A 20,186-nucleotide genomic window follows, 5' to 3' on the forward strand; every position below is an offset into this window, starting at 1 on the left:
GTGGCGGACACATCGGACAATTTTGACACATTTTTGGGACCATTCACATTTATACAGCGATCAGTGCTATAAAAATGCATTGATTACTGTATAAATGTGACTGGCAATGAAGGGGTTAACCAGGAGGGGGCGCTGTAAGGGTTAATTATGTTCCTAGTGAGTGATTCTAACTGTAGGGGGAGGGGACTCACAAGGGGAGGAGAGCGATCGCTGTTCCTATGTACAAGGGACACACCATCGGTCTCCTCTCCTCTGACAGAACGTGGATCTGTGCGTTTACACACACAGATCCATAGTCCTGCTCGGTTACCGGGCAATCGCGGGTGCCCGGCGGACATCGCGGCCGCTGGGCACGCCCACCGGGTCCCCAGTGAGGCGGCGGGCGCACGCGCGCCTGGAAGGTGATCACGTCATCTGACATCCTCCCAGAACAACAGCTGCACCGCCCCGCCGTCGTATGACGGTGGGTGGGCAGCAAGTGGTTAAAGTGATCAATCGATCCGTAATTGCCTTTTCTTTCATAATATTGTGAAAATCGTATTTATATGGAAGAGTTTACTACCGCTTTAAGGGGAAACAAAAAAAAAAAAAAAGGAGGGGGAAATTTATCGGACTGCATCAAAAACGCGCATGCAAAAAAGCATCTGGAGCGCATCTGGACTGCGTTTCTATGGCGTGAACTGGCCCTAAATAAGAAGATGGGTGTTCCAGTGCGTTTTTGGTGCGTTTTACAGCGTTCCATTACAGTCCGGTGCAGGAAAAATGCAGCGTGTTCTACTTTTTTTTTCTGGAACTACAAGCACTGGTGTGAACTATGCCATTGAAAACCATATAATCTACTTTCTATGCGTTTTTGATGCAGAAAAAAAAACGCACTGGACGGCATGTGGTGTGAATTGGCCCGAAGGGTGTAGAGGGGGGGGGGGGGGATACTTTCCCAAAGGACAGAATCAGGGACCTTTCTAGGGAGAATTCCTACCCAGGACAGGTGTACTCCCCATATACAATCCTCCATCCCCCATCCATCATCATGGCTGTCAGTGGTGTAGAGGGGAGCACACTGGGATCTGATTGGTGGAGGGAGGATCAGATCTCTGATGATACAATGTAACAATGATGAGCGATCGATCATCAGGACAGGAAGAGAACATACTAGATACAGGTGTGGGGGCGGGGTCACTACATGCTGTACTGATAAGGGGCGGGGTCACTACACGCTGTATTCGGGTGGCTCTCATTTATTAGTTAGGGGGCGGTGCTCTGTGTCTGGCCCCTCCCCCTTGGCTCTGCTCTTCTTTCTGATGCTCATGCTGGCTCATGCTGGCTCATCATTGCCCCCTCTCGCTCCAGCAGTGAAGGGGTGGACGGCTCAGCTGTTGATTGCTCCGGTCTGATTGGTCGTCCCACGGCCTGGCGAGCCTCGGTCCTACTCTATAGGGTGACGGAGAGCGGCGCCACGCCTACCGTGCGAAGACTCTTCCAATGGCGGACGGGGAAGGGGGCGTGGCGTCAGGTGGTTTCAGAGGAGAGCTCGGAGTACATAGGGAGGTTGTGTCACACGGCGAGAGAGAGCGGAGAGAAGAGACATCCGGGCATCAGAACAACGTGACGTCATTGAAGAACCATGGCTGAGTGAGTGCCGGGTACACTGAGGGGGGATAACGGGGGAGTGTCGGGTACACTGAGGGGGGATAACGGGGGAGTGCTGGGTACACTGAGGGGGGGATGACAGGGGAGTGCCGGGTACACTGAGGGGGGATAACGGGGGAGTGCTGGGTACACTGAGGGGGGATGACAGGGGAGTGCCGGGTACACTGAGGGGGGATGACAGGGGAGTGCCGGGTACACTGAGGGGGGATAACAGGGGAGTGCCGGGTACACTGAGGGGGGATGACAGGGGAGTGCCGGGTACACTGAGGGGGGATAACGGGGGAGTGTCGGGTACACTGAGGGGGGATGACAGGGGAGTGCCGGGTACACTGAGGGGGGGGGATGACGGGGGAGTGCCGGGTACACTGAGGGGGGGATGACAGGGGAGTGCCGGGTACACTGAGGGGGGGATGACAGGGGAGTGCCGGGTACACTAAGGGGGGGATAACGGGGGAGTGTCGGGTACACTGAGGGGGGATGACGGGGGAGTGCCGGGTACACTGAGGGGGGATGACAGGGGAGTGCTGGGTACACTGAGGGGGGGATGACTGGGGAGTGCCGGGTACACTGAGGGGGGGATGACTGGGGAGTGCCGGGTACACTGAGGGGGGGGGATGACGGGGGAGTGCCGGGTACACTGAGGGGGGGGGATGACGGGGGAGTGCCGGGTACACTGAGGGGGGGGATGACGGGGGAGTGCCGGGTACACTGAGGGGGGGATGACGGGGGAGTGCCGGGTACACTGAGGGGGGGGGATGACGGGGGAGTGCCGGGTACACTGAGGGGGGGGATGACGGGGGAGTGCCGGGTACACTGAGGGGGGGGATGACGGGGGAGTGCCGGGTACACTGAGGGGGGATAACGGGGGAGTGCCGGGTACACTGAGGGGGGGATGACGGGGGAGTGCCGGGTACACTGAGGGGGGGATGACGGGGGAGTGCCGGGTACACTGAGGGGGGAGATGACGGGGGAGTGCCGGGTACACTGAGGGGGGAGATGACGGGGGAGTGCCGGGTACACTGAGGGGGGGATGACGGGGGAGTGCCGGGTACACTGAGGGGGGGGATGACGGGGGAGTGCCGGGTACACTGAGGGGGGATAACGGGGGAGTGCCGGGTACACTGAGGGGGGGATGACGGGGGAGTGCCGGGTACACTGAGGGGGGGATGACGGGGGAGTGCCGGGTACACTGAGGGGGGGATGACGGGGGAGTGCCGGGTACACTGAGGGGGGGATGACGGGGGAGTGCCGGGTACACTGAGGGGGGGATGACGGGGGAGTGCCGGGTACACTGAGGGGGGGATGACGGGGGAGTGCCGGGTACACTGAGGGGGGAGATGACGGGGGAGTGCCGGGTACACTGAGGGGGGAGATGACGGGGGAGTGCCGGGTACACTGAGGGGGGGATGACGGGGGAGTGCCGGGTACACTGAGGGGGGGGATGACGGGGGAGTGCCGGGTACACTGAGGGGGGGGATGACGGGGGAGTGCCGGGTACACTGAGGGGGGGGATGACGGGGGAGTGCCGGGTACACTGAGGGGGGGGATGACGGGGGAGTGCCGGGTACACTGAGGGGGGGGATGACGGGGGAGTGCCGGGTACACTGAGGGGGGGATGACGGGGGAGTGCCAGGTACACTGAGGGGGGGATGACGGGGGAGTGCCGGGTACACTGAGGGGGGGGATAATGGGGGGTGTCGGGTACACTGAGGGGGGATAACAGGGGAGCGCCGGGTTACACTGAGGGGGGGGAATAACGGGGGAGCGCCGGGTACACTGAGGGGGGGGAATAACGGGGGAGCGCCGGGTACGCTGAGGGGGGAATACCGGGGGAGCGCCGGGTACCCTGAGGGGGGGTGAATACTGGGGGAGCGCCGGGTACCCTGAGGGGGGGATACCGGGGGAGCGCCGGGTACCCTGAGGGGGGGATACCGGGGGAGCGCCGGGTACCCTGAAGGGAGGGATACCGGGGGAGCGCCGGGTACCCTGAAGGGAGGGATACCGGGGGAGCGCCGGGTACCCTGAGGGGGGGGAATACCGGGGGAGCGCCGGGTAGATTGAGGGGGGGTAATAATAGGGAAGTGTTGGGTACCCTGAGGAGGGTATGATGGGGGGGGGGGGGGGGGGGCAGGGTATGGCTGTGCTGGGTAAGGCATCTTGGAGACGAGGTTCTGTGCCAGTCACACCTCTTCTCGGTGTTACATTGTATCATCACATCTCCTATAACTCGGGGTCACAGCGCTTTTTTTTTTTTCCCTGAAAACTTTTCTTTAGAATTTGTAGATTTGCAATAATTTTATATTGGGGACATCACAGACCCCCTTAGTGGGTTATTAGTACAGATCTGGGGTTTGGTTGTAGATGGAGGGGGGGGGGGACAGTGTAGAGGGACTTTTACATTTCTCCAAATACGAGGAAATCCACTGACTGTCCAATCTTGGTCTATAATAATAATAATAAATGGTGATTTGGGCACCTCTCGGATTTTCTGGGGTCTCTGAGATTAACGTATTTCGGATCAGCCTATCACAGCTCAGCACTCTGTGTTATGTGTGATATGCCCCCTATACTCTCCTTATAATGGAGGACTCGGGGTTCGCTGTCCCTGTCATGGGAAGGGGAGAGTTCGCTCTTCTCAGGAAATCTATTACACGACTTTTAGTCATTCTTTCACAACAATAGATAAATGTGATAGTAAGGGAACCTCCATGATTGACTAAGAAACTCTCCGTGTTCAATACTCGGTCCACCCAAAGCATACATGTTTCTATTTTTTGTTTTTTGAATTATTTCTTTGTTTTCATTATTATTTGCACACATTTTTCCTTTTTATAGATAGAGATGACAGCTTCCAATGGAAAAGCCTGTTCTGGTGACAGATGTTTTGAGAGAGGATTTCCCCCACTTCCTGTTATGTCTCAGGCACAGGAAGTGACGGCAAATTTTCACAAGGGAGCAAAGACAGTAAAAAAAAAAAAAAAAAAAAAAATCCTGATTTTGTTTTTTAGCAGTTCCAACAGAATACAAGGCGACTACAGTTGTGGGTAAGGACAGGGGTCTCCAAACTATGGCCCGTGGGCCACATCCTGCCCACGGCAAGATTTTACCCAGGCTGCCACAACTGTGGTGTGAGGAGAGGGGGGCTCTGATCAGAAAGGGGGGGGGGGACTTTGATGGAAAGGGGGGGGGGGGTCTGATGTGGAAGGGGGGCTTCTGATCAGCGGGTATTTCTTGGATTCTATGTTTGTTCATTTAAATTTCAATCTCTGGTGGTGTGGTGGTGGTGGTGCTGGGGGGGGCGGGTTTTGATGTAAACCAGAGACTGTGATGGAAAGGGGGTTCTAATGTGAAAAGGGGACTGCAATGGAGAGGGGGGGAGGGTTCTGATATGGAAAGGGAGGGGGGCTCTGATGTAAACCAGGGACTGTGATATGGAAGGGGGGGGGGGGCTTCTGACGAGCAGTTATTTCTTGGATTGTGTGTTTTATTCATTCATTTAAATCATTTATAAAGCTGATATTATTATTATTATTATTATTATTATTATTATTATTATTATTATTATTATTATATTTATTTATTTTCATTCTGTCAATGTTTTTGGAGAATATCCAATGTGGTCCTTGTACTGGAAAGATTGTAGATCCCCTCAGATCCCCCCAGATTTCCTCTTCACTCCCCGATTCACCACCTCTGAGCTGGTGAACCTGGAAGTGTGAATTCTGACTGTGAGATCACCGCTTCATAAACTGGCCCTTTCTGTGTCATTCGATGAGGATTCTCCGTGTGTAGAGATAATCGGCGGGAGAACAAGTTCAAACATGTTCTCCTCCGATTATCACTGTTTTCATAAACTGTTTATGGACTGTGATCAGCGGCGATCCTCGGGATCACCGCTTCATAAACGGACACCAATATCTTTTACTTGCCTCTGTCAGGAAATGATTTGTTACAATGTTGCGTCCTCTCGGATCTCTTGTCACCTCGGTGTGTCTTGGTGGCAGTAGCTGGATTGTCACACGGAAGTCAATCATCCTGGATAGTAATCTGATCAAACGGATTATCTAGCTGGTGTTTATTTTTGCATCCATTGATGCTCTGAAGTCCTAGAAGGAAAGCCGCTAGGACACGGCCAAGTAAAAGGCCGCAGCCCGGAACGCCCCGTGATCCTTGATAAGGCGTAGTGTGATTTGGTAGCGTGGACAAGGCAGGTCATGTGACCGTCATGGAGGAACGTCGGCTCAGTGTTATACGGCACACTCCCCTTCCCCCGTACTAATGCAGCTTGATGCGTTTTTATGTCTCACAATGGGGAAGAAGGAAATCTGGAGACAGGTTTGTAGTTGGGTGTGGTGGGTGGAGGCCTGTGTGTGTGTGTGTGTGTGTGTGTGTGTGTGTGTGTGTGTGTGTGTGTGTTTAAAACCTGAACTCCAGGTATGAATTTTGGTGCAGATTTTGGTTCAGCTTAGACCAATGTAAGCATGCAAATTCCATACCTTAGGGACCGTAGTGGAAGCGGAGAATCACTGTAGTGGTCCTGTGCTGAGCGGCTGCCCTGCTTAATAGTAATCACAGGGGGTCCCTGACTCGGCATTGGTGCCGTTCACTTTTTTTCTCAATGAATGGAAGGCGTCCTGATTGGAAGGGGTGGGGGGTTTGAATAGAATATCACAATCGCCGTCTCCTCTAATCAGAGAACGCTTTCTACTCATTGAAAAAATTTCAAGGTGTTCTGTAAATGGCGCCTGTGCCCGTTATGAGAGGTTCCCACCATCCCTGTGCTGAGTTCCTGGGTCTGTACACCCGCTGTGCCCATTATGAGGACTTCCCACCATCCCTGAGCTGAGTTCTCGGGTCTGTACACCTGCTGTGCCCATTATGAGGGGTTCCCACCATCCCTGTACTGAGTTCCTGGGTCTGTACACCTGCTGTGCCCATTATGAGGACTTCCCACCATCCCTGTACTGAGTTCCTGGGTCTGTACACCTGCTGTGCCCATTATGAGGACTTCCCACCATCCCTGAGCTGAGTTCTCGGGTCTGTACACCTGCTGTGCCCATTATGAGGGGTTCCCACCATCCCTGTACTGAGTTCCTGGGTCTGTACACCCGCTGTGCCCATTATGAGGACTTCCCACCATCCCTGAGCTGAGTTCCCGGGTCTTTACACCTGCTGTGCCCATTATGAGGGGTTCCCACCATCCCTGTGCTGAGTTCTCGGGTCTGTACACCCGCTGTGCCCATTATGAGGGGTTCCCACCATCCCTGTGCTGAGTTCTCGGGTCTGTACACCCACTGTGCCCATTATGAGGGGTTCCCACCATCCCTGTGCTGAGTTCTCGGGTCTGTACACCCGCTGTGCCCATTATGAGGGGTTCCCACCATCCCTGAGCTGAGTTCCCGGGTCTTTACACCTGCTGTGCCCATTATGAGGGGTTCCCACCATCCCTGTGCTGAGTTCTCGGGTCTGTACACCCGCTGTGCCCATTATGAGGGGTTCCCACCATCCCTGTGCTGAGTTCTCGGGTCTGTACACCCACTGTGCCCATTATGAGGGGTTCCCACCATCCCTGTGCTGAGTTCTCGGGTCTGTACACCCGCTGTGCCCATTATGAGGGGTTCCCACCATCCCTGTGCTGAGTTCTCGGGTCTGTACACCCGCTGTGCCCATTATGAGGGGGTTCTCACCATCCCTGTGCTGAGTTCTCGGGTCTGTACACCCGCTGTGCCCATTATGAGGGGGTTCACGCTCTCTCTGTGTATTATATTATGGAGAATTTAATAGGATAAGCTGGGACACACAGCTGGACGGGAACACCCAGAACTCCTAGACGGAGGGGAACAGTCGGAATTTATGGCAGGGGTATCTCCGTGTTGGAGAATGCGGGACATACAAGAAGCCAGGGACTAATGCAGGACTCCAGGCTCCTTCTATATGTAAAATATAATTTCTGGGTGGGTTGAACATGAAAATGTCTTGTAATGTAAAGCCCGTTTGATGACCTCCATGGCCCCCTGTAGGAACGCTGTCCTCGGAGTCACCCAATGGCCGTCATTATCTGTGTTTTGCACTCTCAGCATGGCTCGGCACTTTTTTTTTTTTTTTTTGCACTGTAACCATCCTGTAGGTTTGCTTGTATAAGTCTGTTCCAAGGTCAACAACCTCCAATCACGTCTCCCGGTGAGCTGTGCTGAGTTCTGTGTACACAGCGCTCTGTAAATCCAGGAGTGTTCAGTCCCTGATACTATTCATGTGTGGATCGTGGCTTGAAGCCGCTTGTTTGAGATGGGTGTGGAGGGCGCTGTGCCCATCCCTGTCCTGATATGAACCCCAAGCCCTGGCCATTGGCATTAAATCTGCTTTTTATTGATGATTACTTCTTCTCCTCCCCACAGGGCTGACATCGCTCTCATCGGATTGGCTGTCATGGGCCAGAATCTGATCCTTAATATGAACGACCACGGATTTGTGGTAAGTGCTGCTGGTGATGTAAGGGGCGTGTTGGCTCAGCGCTCTGTTATGATGTAATACCTCATGTTTTAGTTTTCTTCCTCTTTCAGCAGCAAAACCTTCAAAATGAAGCAACTGTAAATTGCACAAACACACCAAACCAGGCAAACCGCTAATAAAAACAAAGGGTGGAAGACGTATATAGGAATTGTTCTGCCTATTAAAGGATTTGAATTCCTGTCCATTCAGTCCTGAGATTTATACAGCTGTGCCAGCTTGGTGACCTGACTTTTCTGTAGTGCAGTTAAAGCTGAACTCCCACTGCACTGCAAGGGTTAAATGCTCTTTTTTTGTTTTTTTTGTTTAGAGAACCTTAACAACTTAAAGGGGTTGTAAACCCTCAAGGTTTTTCAGCTTAATACATTCTATGGGCATTAACCACTTGCCTACCGGACGCTTTCACCCCCTTCCTGCCCAGACCACTTTTCAGCTTTCAGCGCTGTCGCACTTTGAATGACAATTACGCAGTCATACAACACTGTACCCGAACAGTTTTTTTTTTTTTTTTTTATCATTTTCTTCACACATATACAGCTTTCTTTTAGTGGTATTTAATCACTGCTGTTTTTTAAAAAAAAATTTACAAAAAAAACCCCACAAATTTTGAAAAAAACGTTTTTTTTTACTTAGTTTTTGTCAGTAAATTTTGGAACTAAGTAATTTTTCTCCTTCAGTGATGTGCGCTGATGAGGCAGCACTGATACGCTGAACTGGTGGGCATTGATGAGGTGGCACTAATGGGCACTGATGAGGAGGCACTAATATGCCGCAATGATGGGCACTGTTAGGTGGCACTGGTGGGCACAGGTGGTACTGATGGGCATTGATCGACAGCAGTGATGGGCATTGATGGGCAGCACTGATAGGTGGCACTGATGGCCAGCACTGACTGGCATTGCTGGTGGGCACTGATTGCTGGCAATGGTGGGCTGTTGGCACTATATTGTAATCGGGGCACTGATGATCAGTGCCTTGATTACATGTGGAGATGCCACTGATCGGTGCTCTCCTTGCCATACGCTCTGTCAGTGTGAGGCAAGGAGTGCCGATTACCGGCATCTCCGTGTTTACATGGGACCGGCTATGATTGGACACAGCTGCGGATGCAGCTCTTTACAGAGATCGGGGTCACGCTGCGTCCTAGCAACACGGTGCGGGCACGATCGCCGCGGGCACGGCCTTTCTGGGAGAGCCGCACTGCCCTGCCGTCATTTGACGATGGGCGGGCGGCAACTAGTTAAGGTGAAAAACCTCCTGTAATGCAGCAGCCCCCCCAGAGCCCCCCTTTTTACTTACCTGAACCCGGTCTTGTTTTGGTTTTGTCGGAAATTTTGAGAACCAGCTCTCAAACATTTGTTGTCGGAAATTCCGACAGCAAATGTCCGATGGAGCCTACACACGGTCGGAATTTCCGACAACAAGCTCGCGTAGAACATTTGTCGGAAATTCCGACCGTGTGTACGCGGGATAAGTCTCAACTGACTCTTGGTGCCGCCTTCCCTCTCCCAGTCTTTTATTACTGCTGTACAGAGGAATGATTGGTCATTTCGGGGCAGACTCAAGTGCTGCTTCCCAATAAATACATTCTTGTTTCCACTTTCAGGTATAGAATTGAAAAGTGGCACTAAAGGCAAACATACCTGCCTTGGTTCCAATGGTCTGAGGCCCCTCCAACGGCATCTTCTTCCAGGTGCTGGTCTCCGGCCGTCTTGATTGTCCGGCGTGGGGTGATGTTGCTCCCCTGTATACACAGAAGTTGTTATCCCAACACACGGGGCAGCATGCTGGAATGTAAACTGAGCTGTGCATGCATTCTACAGTGGATTGTGAACAGGCAGGTAGGTGTCTTTTATTGCAGAAGAGACCGTTTGCATGTCTCTTCTGCAATAAAGGGTCTGCCTGCTTGCATTTTTTTTTTATTTTATTTTTTGTCAGCTTTTTGTTTTACTTTTAAGATCAGGCTGGTTGATCTTTTGCAGGTTTTATTGTTTTCTGCCCCTTTTTTAACCACAGCCTTCCCTGTCCTCTCCAGGTCTGCGCGTTTAACAGGACGGTGTCTAAAGTGGACGAGTTTCTGGCCAACGAAGCGAAAGGCACCAAGGTTGTCGGAGCCCATTCACTGCAGGAGATGGTGTCCAAGCTGAAGAAGCCGCGCCGGGTGATGATGTTGGTGAAAGCAGGCCAGGCCGTGGACGATTTCATCCAGAGCCTGGTAAGCCATCCTTTTGAAGGTCTCCATCACCTTCACAGGTTCTGGAGAGTGCGGCTAATAAATTGGCTGGATTAGAACAGTGACAGCTGGGGCCCTACAGGTTTAAAGTGGAACCACGCTGCATCTGAGCACCACAAACTAAAAAAATGCTATTTAATTTATTTTTTCAATATTCAAGGGGAAACTCTCCCATCCACCCATGTCTCCATGCTTTATTTTGCTGAGAAATCATTTTATAAAAACACACCCCTGGGTGTTTTTGGCTGTGGCCATCTTGGGTAAGGGCAGATGATTCATGTACAATTTACTTCCTGGAATCCATCTGCCCTTAGCTTAGGTATGCAGATAGGAGGGTGTGCTTAGCTGAGAAAATCCCTCTTCCTCGCCTGAAGACTCCTGGGATGTATGACGACATTTGCCTAGGCAAGAAACCTGGAAGTAACTGAAGAAATATAAGCAAAAAAGGTCAAAACAAGTAAATATGATCTACTTTCCTATCTAGTCACTAATGCTAGTAGAATTAGGACTAAAAATATTCAATGTTGATTGGGAGAGTGAAGAAAGAAGACTTTCTTTAGAAAAAAAAAAAAAAAAAAAGCTAGTTACTAGAAATAACCTAACCATTTCAATCTGCTACTAAAACCAAAAGAATGTTTTGGCAGCAGTGTTTCCGAGATATAGATAGATAGATAGAGAGAGAGAGAGAGATCGAGAGAGAGAGAGATCGAGATATATATATATATATCTCTATATCTAACGGAATTTGAATTAATCATATGTTTTGAGTATTTTTAACATCTATGGGATTGTCCGGATTGATGATGGGATACTTAACCTCTTCCTGCCGACCGTACGCAGATGTGCGTACTCGGCTTTCCGGGGTTATACCGGGATGATGCCCGCAGCTGCAGGCATCATCCCGGTACCGTTGTTTAGAGCCAGCGATCGGCTATCGGAGTATAACAACCAATGCGGCTAAAAGCTGCTCGGCTGTTATACCGGGGGAGCGGGAGGGGACACCCCACCCCCCGCCGCCGCTCTTCGGCGGCTGGGGGCGGGCTGTAACAAAGCTGTGGGCGGCTTCGTTCCAGCCTTCTCATTGTAAACGCAGAAGCAACGTCATGACGTCACTTCCTGTTTACTCGGCTGCCAATGGCGCCGGTTTTAAAAAAAAATATACAGTGTTCAGAATCGCCGTTTTCGGCGATCTGAATACTTTGAAGTGCAAAGGAGGGATCGGGGGTCTTTTTAGATCCCCGATCCCTCCATAAAGAGTACCTGTCACCACCTATTACTGTCACAAGGGATGTTTACATTCCTTGTGACAGCAATAAAAGTAAAAAAAAAAAATTTTTTTAAACACAATTTATAAGTAGTATAAAAAAAAAAAAAATAAAATAAATTAAAAAAAAAAAAACCATTTTTTAAAGCGCCCCGTCCTCGCGAGCTCGCGCAGCGAAGAAAACTCATACGGAAGTCGCGCCCACATATGTAAACGGTGTTCAAATTACACATGTGAGATATCGCCGCGATCGTCAGAGCGAGAGCAATAATTCTAGCCCTAGACCTCCTCTGTAACTCAAACCTGGTAACCGTAAAAAAAATTTAAAGCATCGCCTATGGAAATTCATAGGTACCGTAGTTTATCGCCATTCCATGAGTGCGTGCAATTATAAAGGGTGACATGTTTGGTATCTATTTACTCGGCGTAACATCATCTTTCACATTATACAAAAAAAATTTGGGGTAACTTTACTGTTTGGATTTTTTTAAATTCATGAAAGTGTCCCTTTTCCAAAAATTTGCGTTTAAAACACCGCTGCACAAATACCGTGTGATATAAAATATTGCAACAATCGCCATTTTATTCTCTAGATTCTCTGCTAAAAAAAATATATATAATGTTTGGGAACTCTAAGTAATTTTCTAGCAAAAAATACGGATTTTAACTTGTAAACACCAAATTTCAAAAATAGGCTTAGTCATGAAAGGGTTATTTTAGATCGTTCATGTATGTGCACATTAGGACTTTATTTGCACATTTCACTGCAACTTTGCAATTTTTCACTATATTGGATTAATGAACCCATGCACATTTGAATATTCACTTTGGTAATTTCTGTTTTTTGGGAATATATATGTATGTATAGATGTATGTTTTATCACTTGAGCACACATATTTATTTATTGCTCCTTGTTTGGAAGGTTAATATCTGCGCAACTTCAATTATTTATCCAAGGTAGTTTTAGGTGTCTGTACACTCATGTAGTTTGCGGCTTATATTATTTAGCTAACTTCCAAAAGTTTTTTGCATTTTATATTGTATCAATATTGATTCATTCATTTTCACCACAGCGCTTTAGTACGATTTTTTTTTTTTATTATTATTTATTTATTTTATTTTTTTTCAGTATTTTTAGATGATATAATAAAATGTGTAGAAAGACCATGCATGGCCTAAACTGACTGGGGGAAGTCCAAATAGGTTGCACGCCTTTTTTCTCCTTTCCTACTTATTAGCCTAACACATAAATAAAGATAATAATAGAGTTCATTCTAAACAGATAAATACAAGGAAAATACTACGTGTTCATAAATAAGTTATAAAATTCTCATTTGATAAAATAGTAAAAGTTGATGCCCGTGCAAGGGTAAAAGCTGAATAAATGCCTAATGCGTTTCGAGGGGTTTCCTCTTCATCAGAGCCTTGGAAGACAAAATCTGGTCTGTATAATGTGGTAGGTTTATATAGAGAGGAACGACTGGATGGGAGATGTATCACATGATAGATGTGTTTCTATAGGCAAATTCTCCTTTTATTATAGTAGTATTCCTTTCCTCATCGCAGCGCTGTATATAAGACAGATGCCAAATATATATAGGTAGAATTGCAGACGCTATTCATAATGATAGAACAATGATGGTATAAATGTGTGTGTATATGAAAAAGTTAATGATGAAGAGGAAACCCCTTGAAACGCGTTAGCTATTTATTCAGCTTTTACCCTTGCATGGGCATCAACTTTTACTATTTTATCAAATGAGAATATTGTAACTTATTTATGAACACATAGTATTTTCTTTGTATTTATCTATTTGTTTAGAATAAACTCTATTATCTTGATTCATACGTTAGGTCATGCGCCTTTTTTTTTTTCTCCTTTCCTACTTAACCCCTTCCCTACCAGTGACCTTTACACAGTAATCAGTGCATATTTATAGCACTGATAGCTGTATAAATGTCAATGGTCCCAAAAATGTGTCAAAAGTGTCTGATCTGTCCATCGCAATACCGCTAAAAATCGCAGATCACCGCCATTACTAGTAAAAAAATAAATAATAAAAGTGCCATAAATCTTTCCCATAGTTTGTAGGCGCTATAACTTTTGCGCAAACCAATCAATATACGCTTATTGCAGATTTATTTATTTTTTACCAAAAATATGTAATATATTATCTCTAAACCGATGAAGAAATTTTTTTGTTTTTTAAAAAACATTTGGGGGATATTTATTATAGTAAATAATATATTATTATTATTTTTTTTTTTTTTTTTTCAAAATTGTTGCTCTTTTTTTGTTATAGTGCAAAAAATTAAAAACCGCAGAGGTGATCAAACACAATCAAAAGAAAGCTCTATTTGTGGGGAAAAAAAGGACACAAATGTCGTTTGGGTACAACGTTGCACGACCGCGCAATTGTCAGTTAAAGCGACGCAGTGCCAAATTGTAAAAAGTGCTCTGGTCAGGAAGGGGGTAAAATCTTCTGGGGCTGAAGTGGTTAATTTGTACTCTCCCCCCCCCCCCCCCCCAGAGCGGTCAATGATCTGAGATATAAGGTGGTGTATTAACATTTAGTGTGCGGCGACTATATGCACCTCTCGTACGTGGTCTGCCATTTTGTGCTATTGGAGGCTGGAATTTTTTCCAGTTGTCTTTATACATTTGTGACCAGTACCACAGAGGTACATGTTTGTCATTGACTGAACACATTCATTTGTAACCAAAATACTTATCAACACAATCTTTTATCAATACTCCTTATGTACACGGCCTCCTTTTTTGTATCGTTGTTTCAGTGCAGGCTGCACCCTGATCCTGCCTGTGGCATATTGACATTGGTTTGCCATGAATATGAATTGACGTGATGCCAGCTTCCAATAATAATCATCTCCTGACTCATTACTTTTGTGTACTGTATTTGTTTCTGCCTGCCAAAAAAAAATCATGGTTTTCTATTGTGTTCTGAGCTTATTATTTTTTTTTTTAATTTTTATTTTATTTGGTTGTAGGTTCCATTGCTGTCACCCGGTGACATCATCATCGATGGTGGGAACTCTGAATACCGAGACACTACAGTAAGTTTTAGAAGACCGATGAAAAGCCTGACAACTGCTCTGTCCCTTGTAGTATTATTATTATATATATATTGTTATTAATTTTTTTTTTTTTTTTTTTTTTAACAATTGTAATATTTTTCTAAGTGCTTTTGAAACTCTGTAATTGATACATGCACCGAGTGTATAAATGTTGAATTATTTTTCAGAGGCGATGTAAAGAACTGAGGCCAAAGGGGATCCTGTTTGTTGGCAGCGGAGTTAGTGGTGGGGAAGATGGTGCAAGATATGGGCCCTCTTTGATGCCTGGAGGAGACAAGGAAGCTTGGTACGATCTGCATTCTATTCTCGGATCTTGCACAGGTAGCATTGCATGAAGGCGTGTGCAGTGTCTGTGGCTGCATTGTGGATGGAATTCTAGTGGTGGTTTGCATCTTGCCTTAAGCAGACTATACACAGAGCAAATTTCATTCCTGCAACCACCGGTTCCCACCGATCCAATGTATTCTCCTGGAAGGGGAAGCCGTCCTCGCTGGGAGAAGACAGTAATAATTGCTAGAGGCTATATCAGCTGGCTGCGATAATCTCATGTAAAATCCAGCAGGCTGGTTGTACCCAAATTGATTGCCCATACAAGATTAAAACAGTCTATGGCCAACCTTAGGTGCTGCTTGAACCATGAACACCATAGGCATGCGCACGGGGTGTGCCTGGGCACACCCTAATCACCTGTGTAATGCTGATTTCCCCCTGCTTACCCTCTCCCCTCTGCAGTGCTGCCAGCTTCCCTCCTCTCCTGTCAGGAGCGGGGATGGGGCTGGTAAATATTTCATTAACCGGCCCTCCTTTTCTGAAAGAACACAGTGAGTGATCTCTACAGATTGCTCCTGTCTTCATTCTTATCTGAAGCATAGTAAACTGTTTACTGCAGAGTAGAGCTGGGAGATTTTCTCAAAAAAAAAAAAAATTTGCGGGTTTTAAAAAAAACCTTGATTCACTATTCGAATTGAAGTGTTTTTTTTTTTTTTTTTTTTTTTTTTTTTTTTTTGACGCCACGGCATCCGGCCTCGTAGACTAGGCTGAAGCCGCTGCCTCGCCTAAAAACTCCTGCCCGCAGCTCCTCGGGACCGGTGCGGTGAAAAAAAAAAAAAATCTAAAAAAATTTAAATTTAACCTCTTTAACTCGATTCAAGATTTAAATCGATTTTTTTTTTTTTTTTTTTTCCCCAGCCCTACTGCAGAGTAAGGGTCTGGGGGAATCTTTCCTCAGTTTCTTTCTCTGTCTCAAAAGTGAGACATCAGGGGTCTGTTTAGATCCTTTATCTCAGCAAAGCCCCATAACGGGGCTCCTAATTTGAAGGGGGGTGGGATCAATAAAACATTTTGTTGATACTAATGACACCGCCTACTGACTGTCCACTGCTCTGCTGATATACATTCATGTATGTTTGTGCTCTGGGGTGCACACCCTAATACAACAGGCTGCACACATGTTAATTTTGACACACTTCAGTGCTATATGTCGTAAAAGGCCACCCTTTTATAACAGGTTTTGTGTTACACCCACTTTTGCAACATGAAACATGGTTGCGTACCCCAGTAACAATACCCCTTCCTCCACTTGATTTGCAGGCTGCATTTTCCAGGGGAATGCTGGATATATATAATATAATTTTTTATTTATTTTTTTCCCAAGATGGGAGTTGTAGAGCGTGTTGTGTGTGCTTGTGGCACTTCCTTCAATCAGGTCTGTACCCATGTACGGATCTGAGGCTGGAAGAAAGCTTTGCAAGAGCCTGTGCATCACCTCTGTGACACACACACACACACTGACACACACACACACACTGACACACACACACACACTGACACACACACACACACTGACACACACACACACACACACTGACACACACACACACACTGACACACACACACACACTGACACACACACACACACACACACTGACACACACACACACACACACACACACACACACACACACACACAGATCGTGGTTGCAATGCTCTGCAGTCCAAAACGCAAACCTTTTTAATGTTTACACTTTTTTTTTGTCTTCTCAACATTGGCACTTTTTTTTGCAAAAGGAGTACTAAGCTTAATTTTAGGATTTTACAAGGTTATAAAAATGCAGTTGCCCAGTAGGATAAAAAGACTGGGTTTTTGTGCAGGACATAAAATTAAAAACATATTTGTTGCACTTTCAGAATTAAAAACTTGGTAGGGAGGCTATCGAGGGCCACGGTATAGAAGGGTTCTTCAGCCTCTCTGTATAGCTAGCTAAAGGAGGAGAGGATGCAAATGGAGCCCTGGTCTGATCTATGCACACTCTCAAAGGAATCAAAGACCAGGGTAGGAGATGGCCTTGGAGAAATTCTGGTGCCCTTAACTTAGCCGCTTCATCGTTATCTGCGCGGGAGTGATGATCTCTGCATGAGTAGGTCCTGAACCTTCTCATAACTGATTGCGAAGAAGCACAGAGATGGAGAATGACATTATTTGCTGTATGCTTGTTTTCAGGTCTTTCATGCAGAAGTATGAAAAGGGTTAACAGTCTTTTTTGGAAGGAAGTTCATTCACATCTCCTTTGTGCTCTTTAACCGCTCCCTGGCCAGCCTACAGCAAAATGGGGTTTCATTGTTCTGAGTGGACATCATATGACCTCCTTCAGGACAAGCGGCTCGTGCGCAACCCAGGGGAAAGCAGCACGGCGATCAGTGGGTCGCTTGGACACACCGCATCTCCAATCACGGTAAAGAGCCTATGACGTAGGCTCTTTACCATGTGATCAGCTGTGTCCAATAACGGCTGCTCGCAGTGTAAATAGGAAGTGCCGGTTATTGGCATTCCTCTCCACACGCTGACAGCGTTGCCCTAAACAAAAATGTAAATATAGATATAAATATAAAACAATGAGTCCATAGGGGTTATTTACTAAAGGCAAATCCACTTTGCACTACAAGTGCATTGTAAGTGCACTTGAAAGTGCAGTCGCTGTAGATCCAAGGGGGACATGCAAGGAAGATAAAAAAAAAAAACAGCATTTTAGCTTGCACATGATTGGATGATAAAATCAGCAGAGCTTCCCCTCATTTCAGATCTACCCTTCAGATTTACAGCGACTGCACTTCCAAGTGCACTTGTAGTACAAAGTGGATTTGCCTTTCGTAAAAAAATCCCCTATGTGTCTTCCAACTGACATCAGTGTAATGCCTTCCTTTTGATAAAAAGTGCACGAACGATTGTTCATTCAATTCCTCTACCACCTAAATAAAGCATGGACTCTTACCGGGGCGTATTTACCACCTATTACGGGGGGGGGGGGGGGGGGTGCAATAAGGCTTGTGTATTTTGTATGTCCCATCCACGCTTGCTGTTCCACATCAAAGAACACGAGGAATCGTCCAGCAGTCGCCTCTGAGCGGTACTCCTCTGGTCCGAAGAAAGATGTCCAGTGGGATGTGTCAATATAAAGATAAACACCAATAGTGTAAAATCGGCTTTATTTAAGTAACGCATAGCATGCCATTACATAGGTACAATCTTCCTCGGTTCAAAGACTAAGGACGTTGGTTCAACCCAAATGTGTTGACAGGAGATAAACCTTTTTACCTGACCGGTTTCGTTACAATAGAACTTCTACTGGGGCATGATTGCGATGATCAGATGAGACACCCTATTGTAACTAATGCAACTTGAGAACAGGATAGTGCTTTATTTAGGGTTTGTTTCAGGCATATTATCAAATCCTCTTTTTCTGTAATAACGCTAATAGATTTCTTTGTATTTCCATCAGGCCTTCTATCAAAGACATCTTCCAGAGCATAGCCGCCAAGGTTGGGAACGAGCCATGCTGTGATTGGGTGTGTATTCAGAAACCTACGTTGTATTATGCAGACCTTGTTGCCGGGACATGGTCATGTGTCCGGATGTATCTGTGTGCAGAGTTTTTTTTTTTTTTTTTTTTTTTTTTTTTTGCGTATACAGTCTCACAACACTTATTTCCTAGAAGTAAGAGCCCAGTGATAAAATGTGCATCCAGAAATCCAGAACCACTGATTTATAGCTTTTAGTTATATAACTAAAGGCAAAACTTATTTTTGTTAGTGTTGGATAGAGTGGAGATGAATTGGAACACCTGTCATGAATTTATTGCCATTTGTGCCCCCGCTTAGGGAGATTCACGCTCTTTTTATCCTGTTTACCATTATTGTTCGAAAAAAAAAAAAAAAAAAAATCCCCAATTTTTGGATTGACATCAGAGCAGCAATAGAGGGGGAAACTTCCAATGGGGACACTAGTTCTGGTGACACCCCAGGATTCCCTCACTTTGGAGGGATTTCCTCTCACTTCCTGTTTTTATCTATGTAACAGGAAGTGAAGGGAAATCTCCCCTATGGGACAAAGATTACAAAAAAAAAAAAAACACTGACAGGCGTTTATAACCCTTCCTTACTCTATTAAAATGAAAAAGTTCTTTCTTTAGTTGCACTTTTTAATTGCTTTGTTTCCAGGCTGCAATCACTCACCTGTATAAGAACTGGAAATCATGGATTCTATAAAGTAAACACATACATGGGACAGCACAGTGGCCTAGTGGTTGGCACTTGTGCCTTGCAGCACTGGGTCCTTGTTTCAAATCCCAGCCAAGACACTTGTCTACATGGAGTTTTCTCTCTTCTCTTTTCTCTTTTCTCTTCTCTTTTCTCTTCTCTCTTCTCTTCTCTCTTTTCTCTTCTCTCATCTCTTCTCTTCTCTCTTCTCTTCTCTCTTCTCTTTTCTCTTCTCTTTTCTCTTCTCTTTTCTCTTCTCTTCTGTTTTTTTTTTTTTTTTTTTTTTTTTTTTACAAACCAGTTGTACAAAACAAGCAACCACTTAATATGCTCGGTCAGTCATTGGTAACTCTCCTCTTCTCTTCTCTTCTCTTCTCTTCTCTTCTCTTCTCTTCTCTTCTCTTCTCTTCTCTTCTCTTCTCTTCCTTCTCTTCTCTTCTCTTCTCTTCTCTTCTCTTCTCTTCTCTTCTCTTCTCTTCTCTTCTCTTCTCTTCTCTTCTCTTCTCTTTTCCTCTCCTCTCCTCTCCTCGTGTGGAATCCCTTCCACACTCCAAAGACATGCTGTTGGTTCCTGTCTACAATTGGTCCTAGTATGATAGTCTACATCTGGGATATGCAATTAGCGGACCTCCAGCTGTTGCAGAACTACAAGTCCCATGAGGCACAGCAAGACTCTGACAGCCACAAGCATGACACCCAGAGGCATGATGGGACTTGTAGTTTTGCAACAGCTGGTGGTCCGCTAATTGCATATCCCTGGTCTACATGAAGAAGACTGCTTTACCACCTTACTCCCCCAACACCAATTTAAAAAGCGTTTTGAGTCCCCAGGGAGAAAAGTGCTATAGAAATATATAAAATAAAAATTACTTTTAATAATAGAGCAAAACCCATTAACATTG

General features: G+C 46.5%; 1 protein-coding gene across 1 annotated transcript in view; it reads left to right on the forward strand.

The window, feature by feature from the left end:
* Nucleotides 1–1,473: 1,473 nt before the first annotated feature.
* PGD (phosphogluconate dehydrogenase) overlaps nt 1,474–20,186 on the forward strand; it is a 33,537-nt gene continuing 14,824 nt past the window's right edge. Inside the window, 6 exon segments of the mRNA XM_073603557.1 lie at nt 1,474–1,632; nt 8,046–8,121; nt 10,193–10,372; nt 14,665–14,730; nt 14,919–15,037; nt 18,528–18,594. Of these exon segments, the coding sequence (XP_073459658.1) occupies nt 1,625–1,632; nt 8,046–8,121; nt 10,193–10,372; nt 14,665–14,730; nt 14,919–15,037; nt 18,528–18,594 (516 nt within the window). The 5' untranslated portion in view covers nt 1,474–1,624.

This window comes from Aquarana catesbeiana, linkage group LG10, assembly GCF_042186555.1.
Source record: "Aquarana catesbeiana isolate 2022-GZ linkage group LG10, ASM4218655v1, whole genome shotgun sequence".
Taxonomy (NCBI): domain Eukaryota; kingdom Metazoa; phylum Chordata; class Amphibia; order Anura; family Ranidae; genus Aquarana; species Aquarana catesbeiana.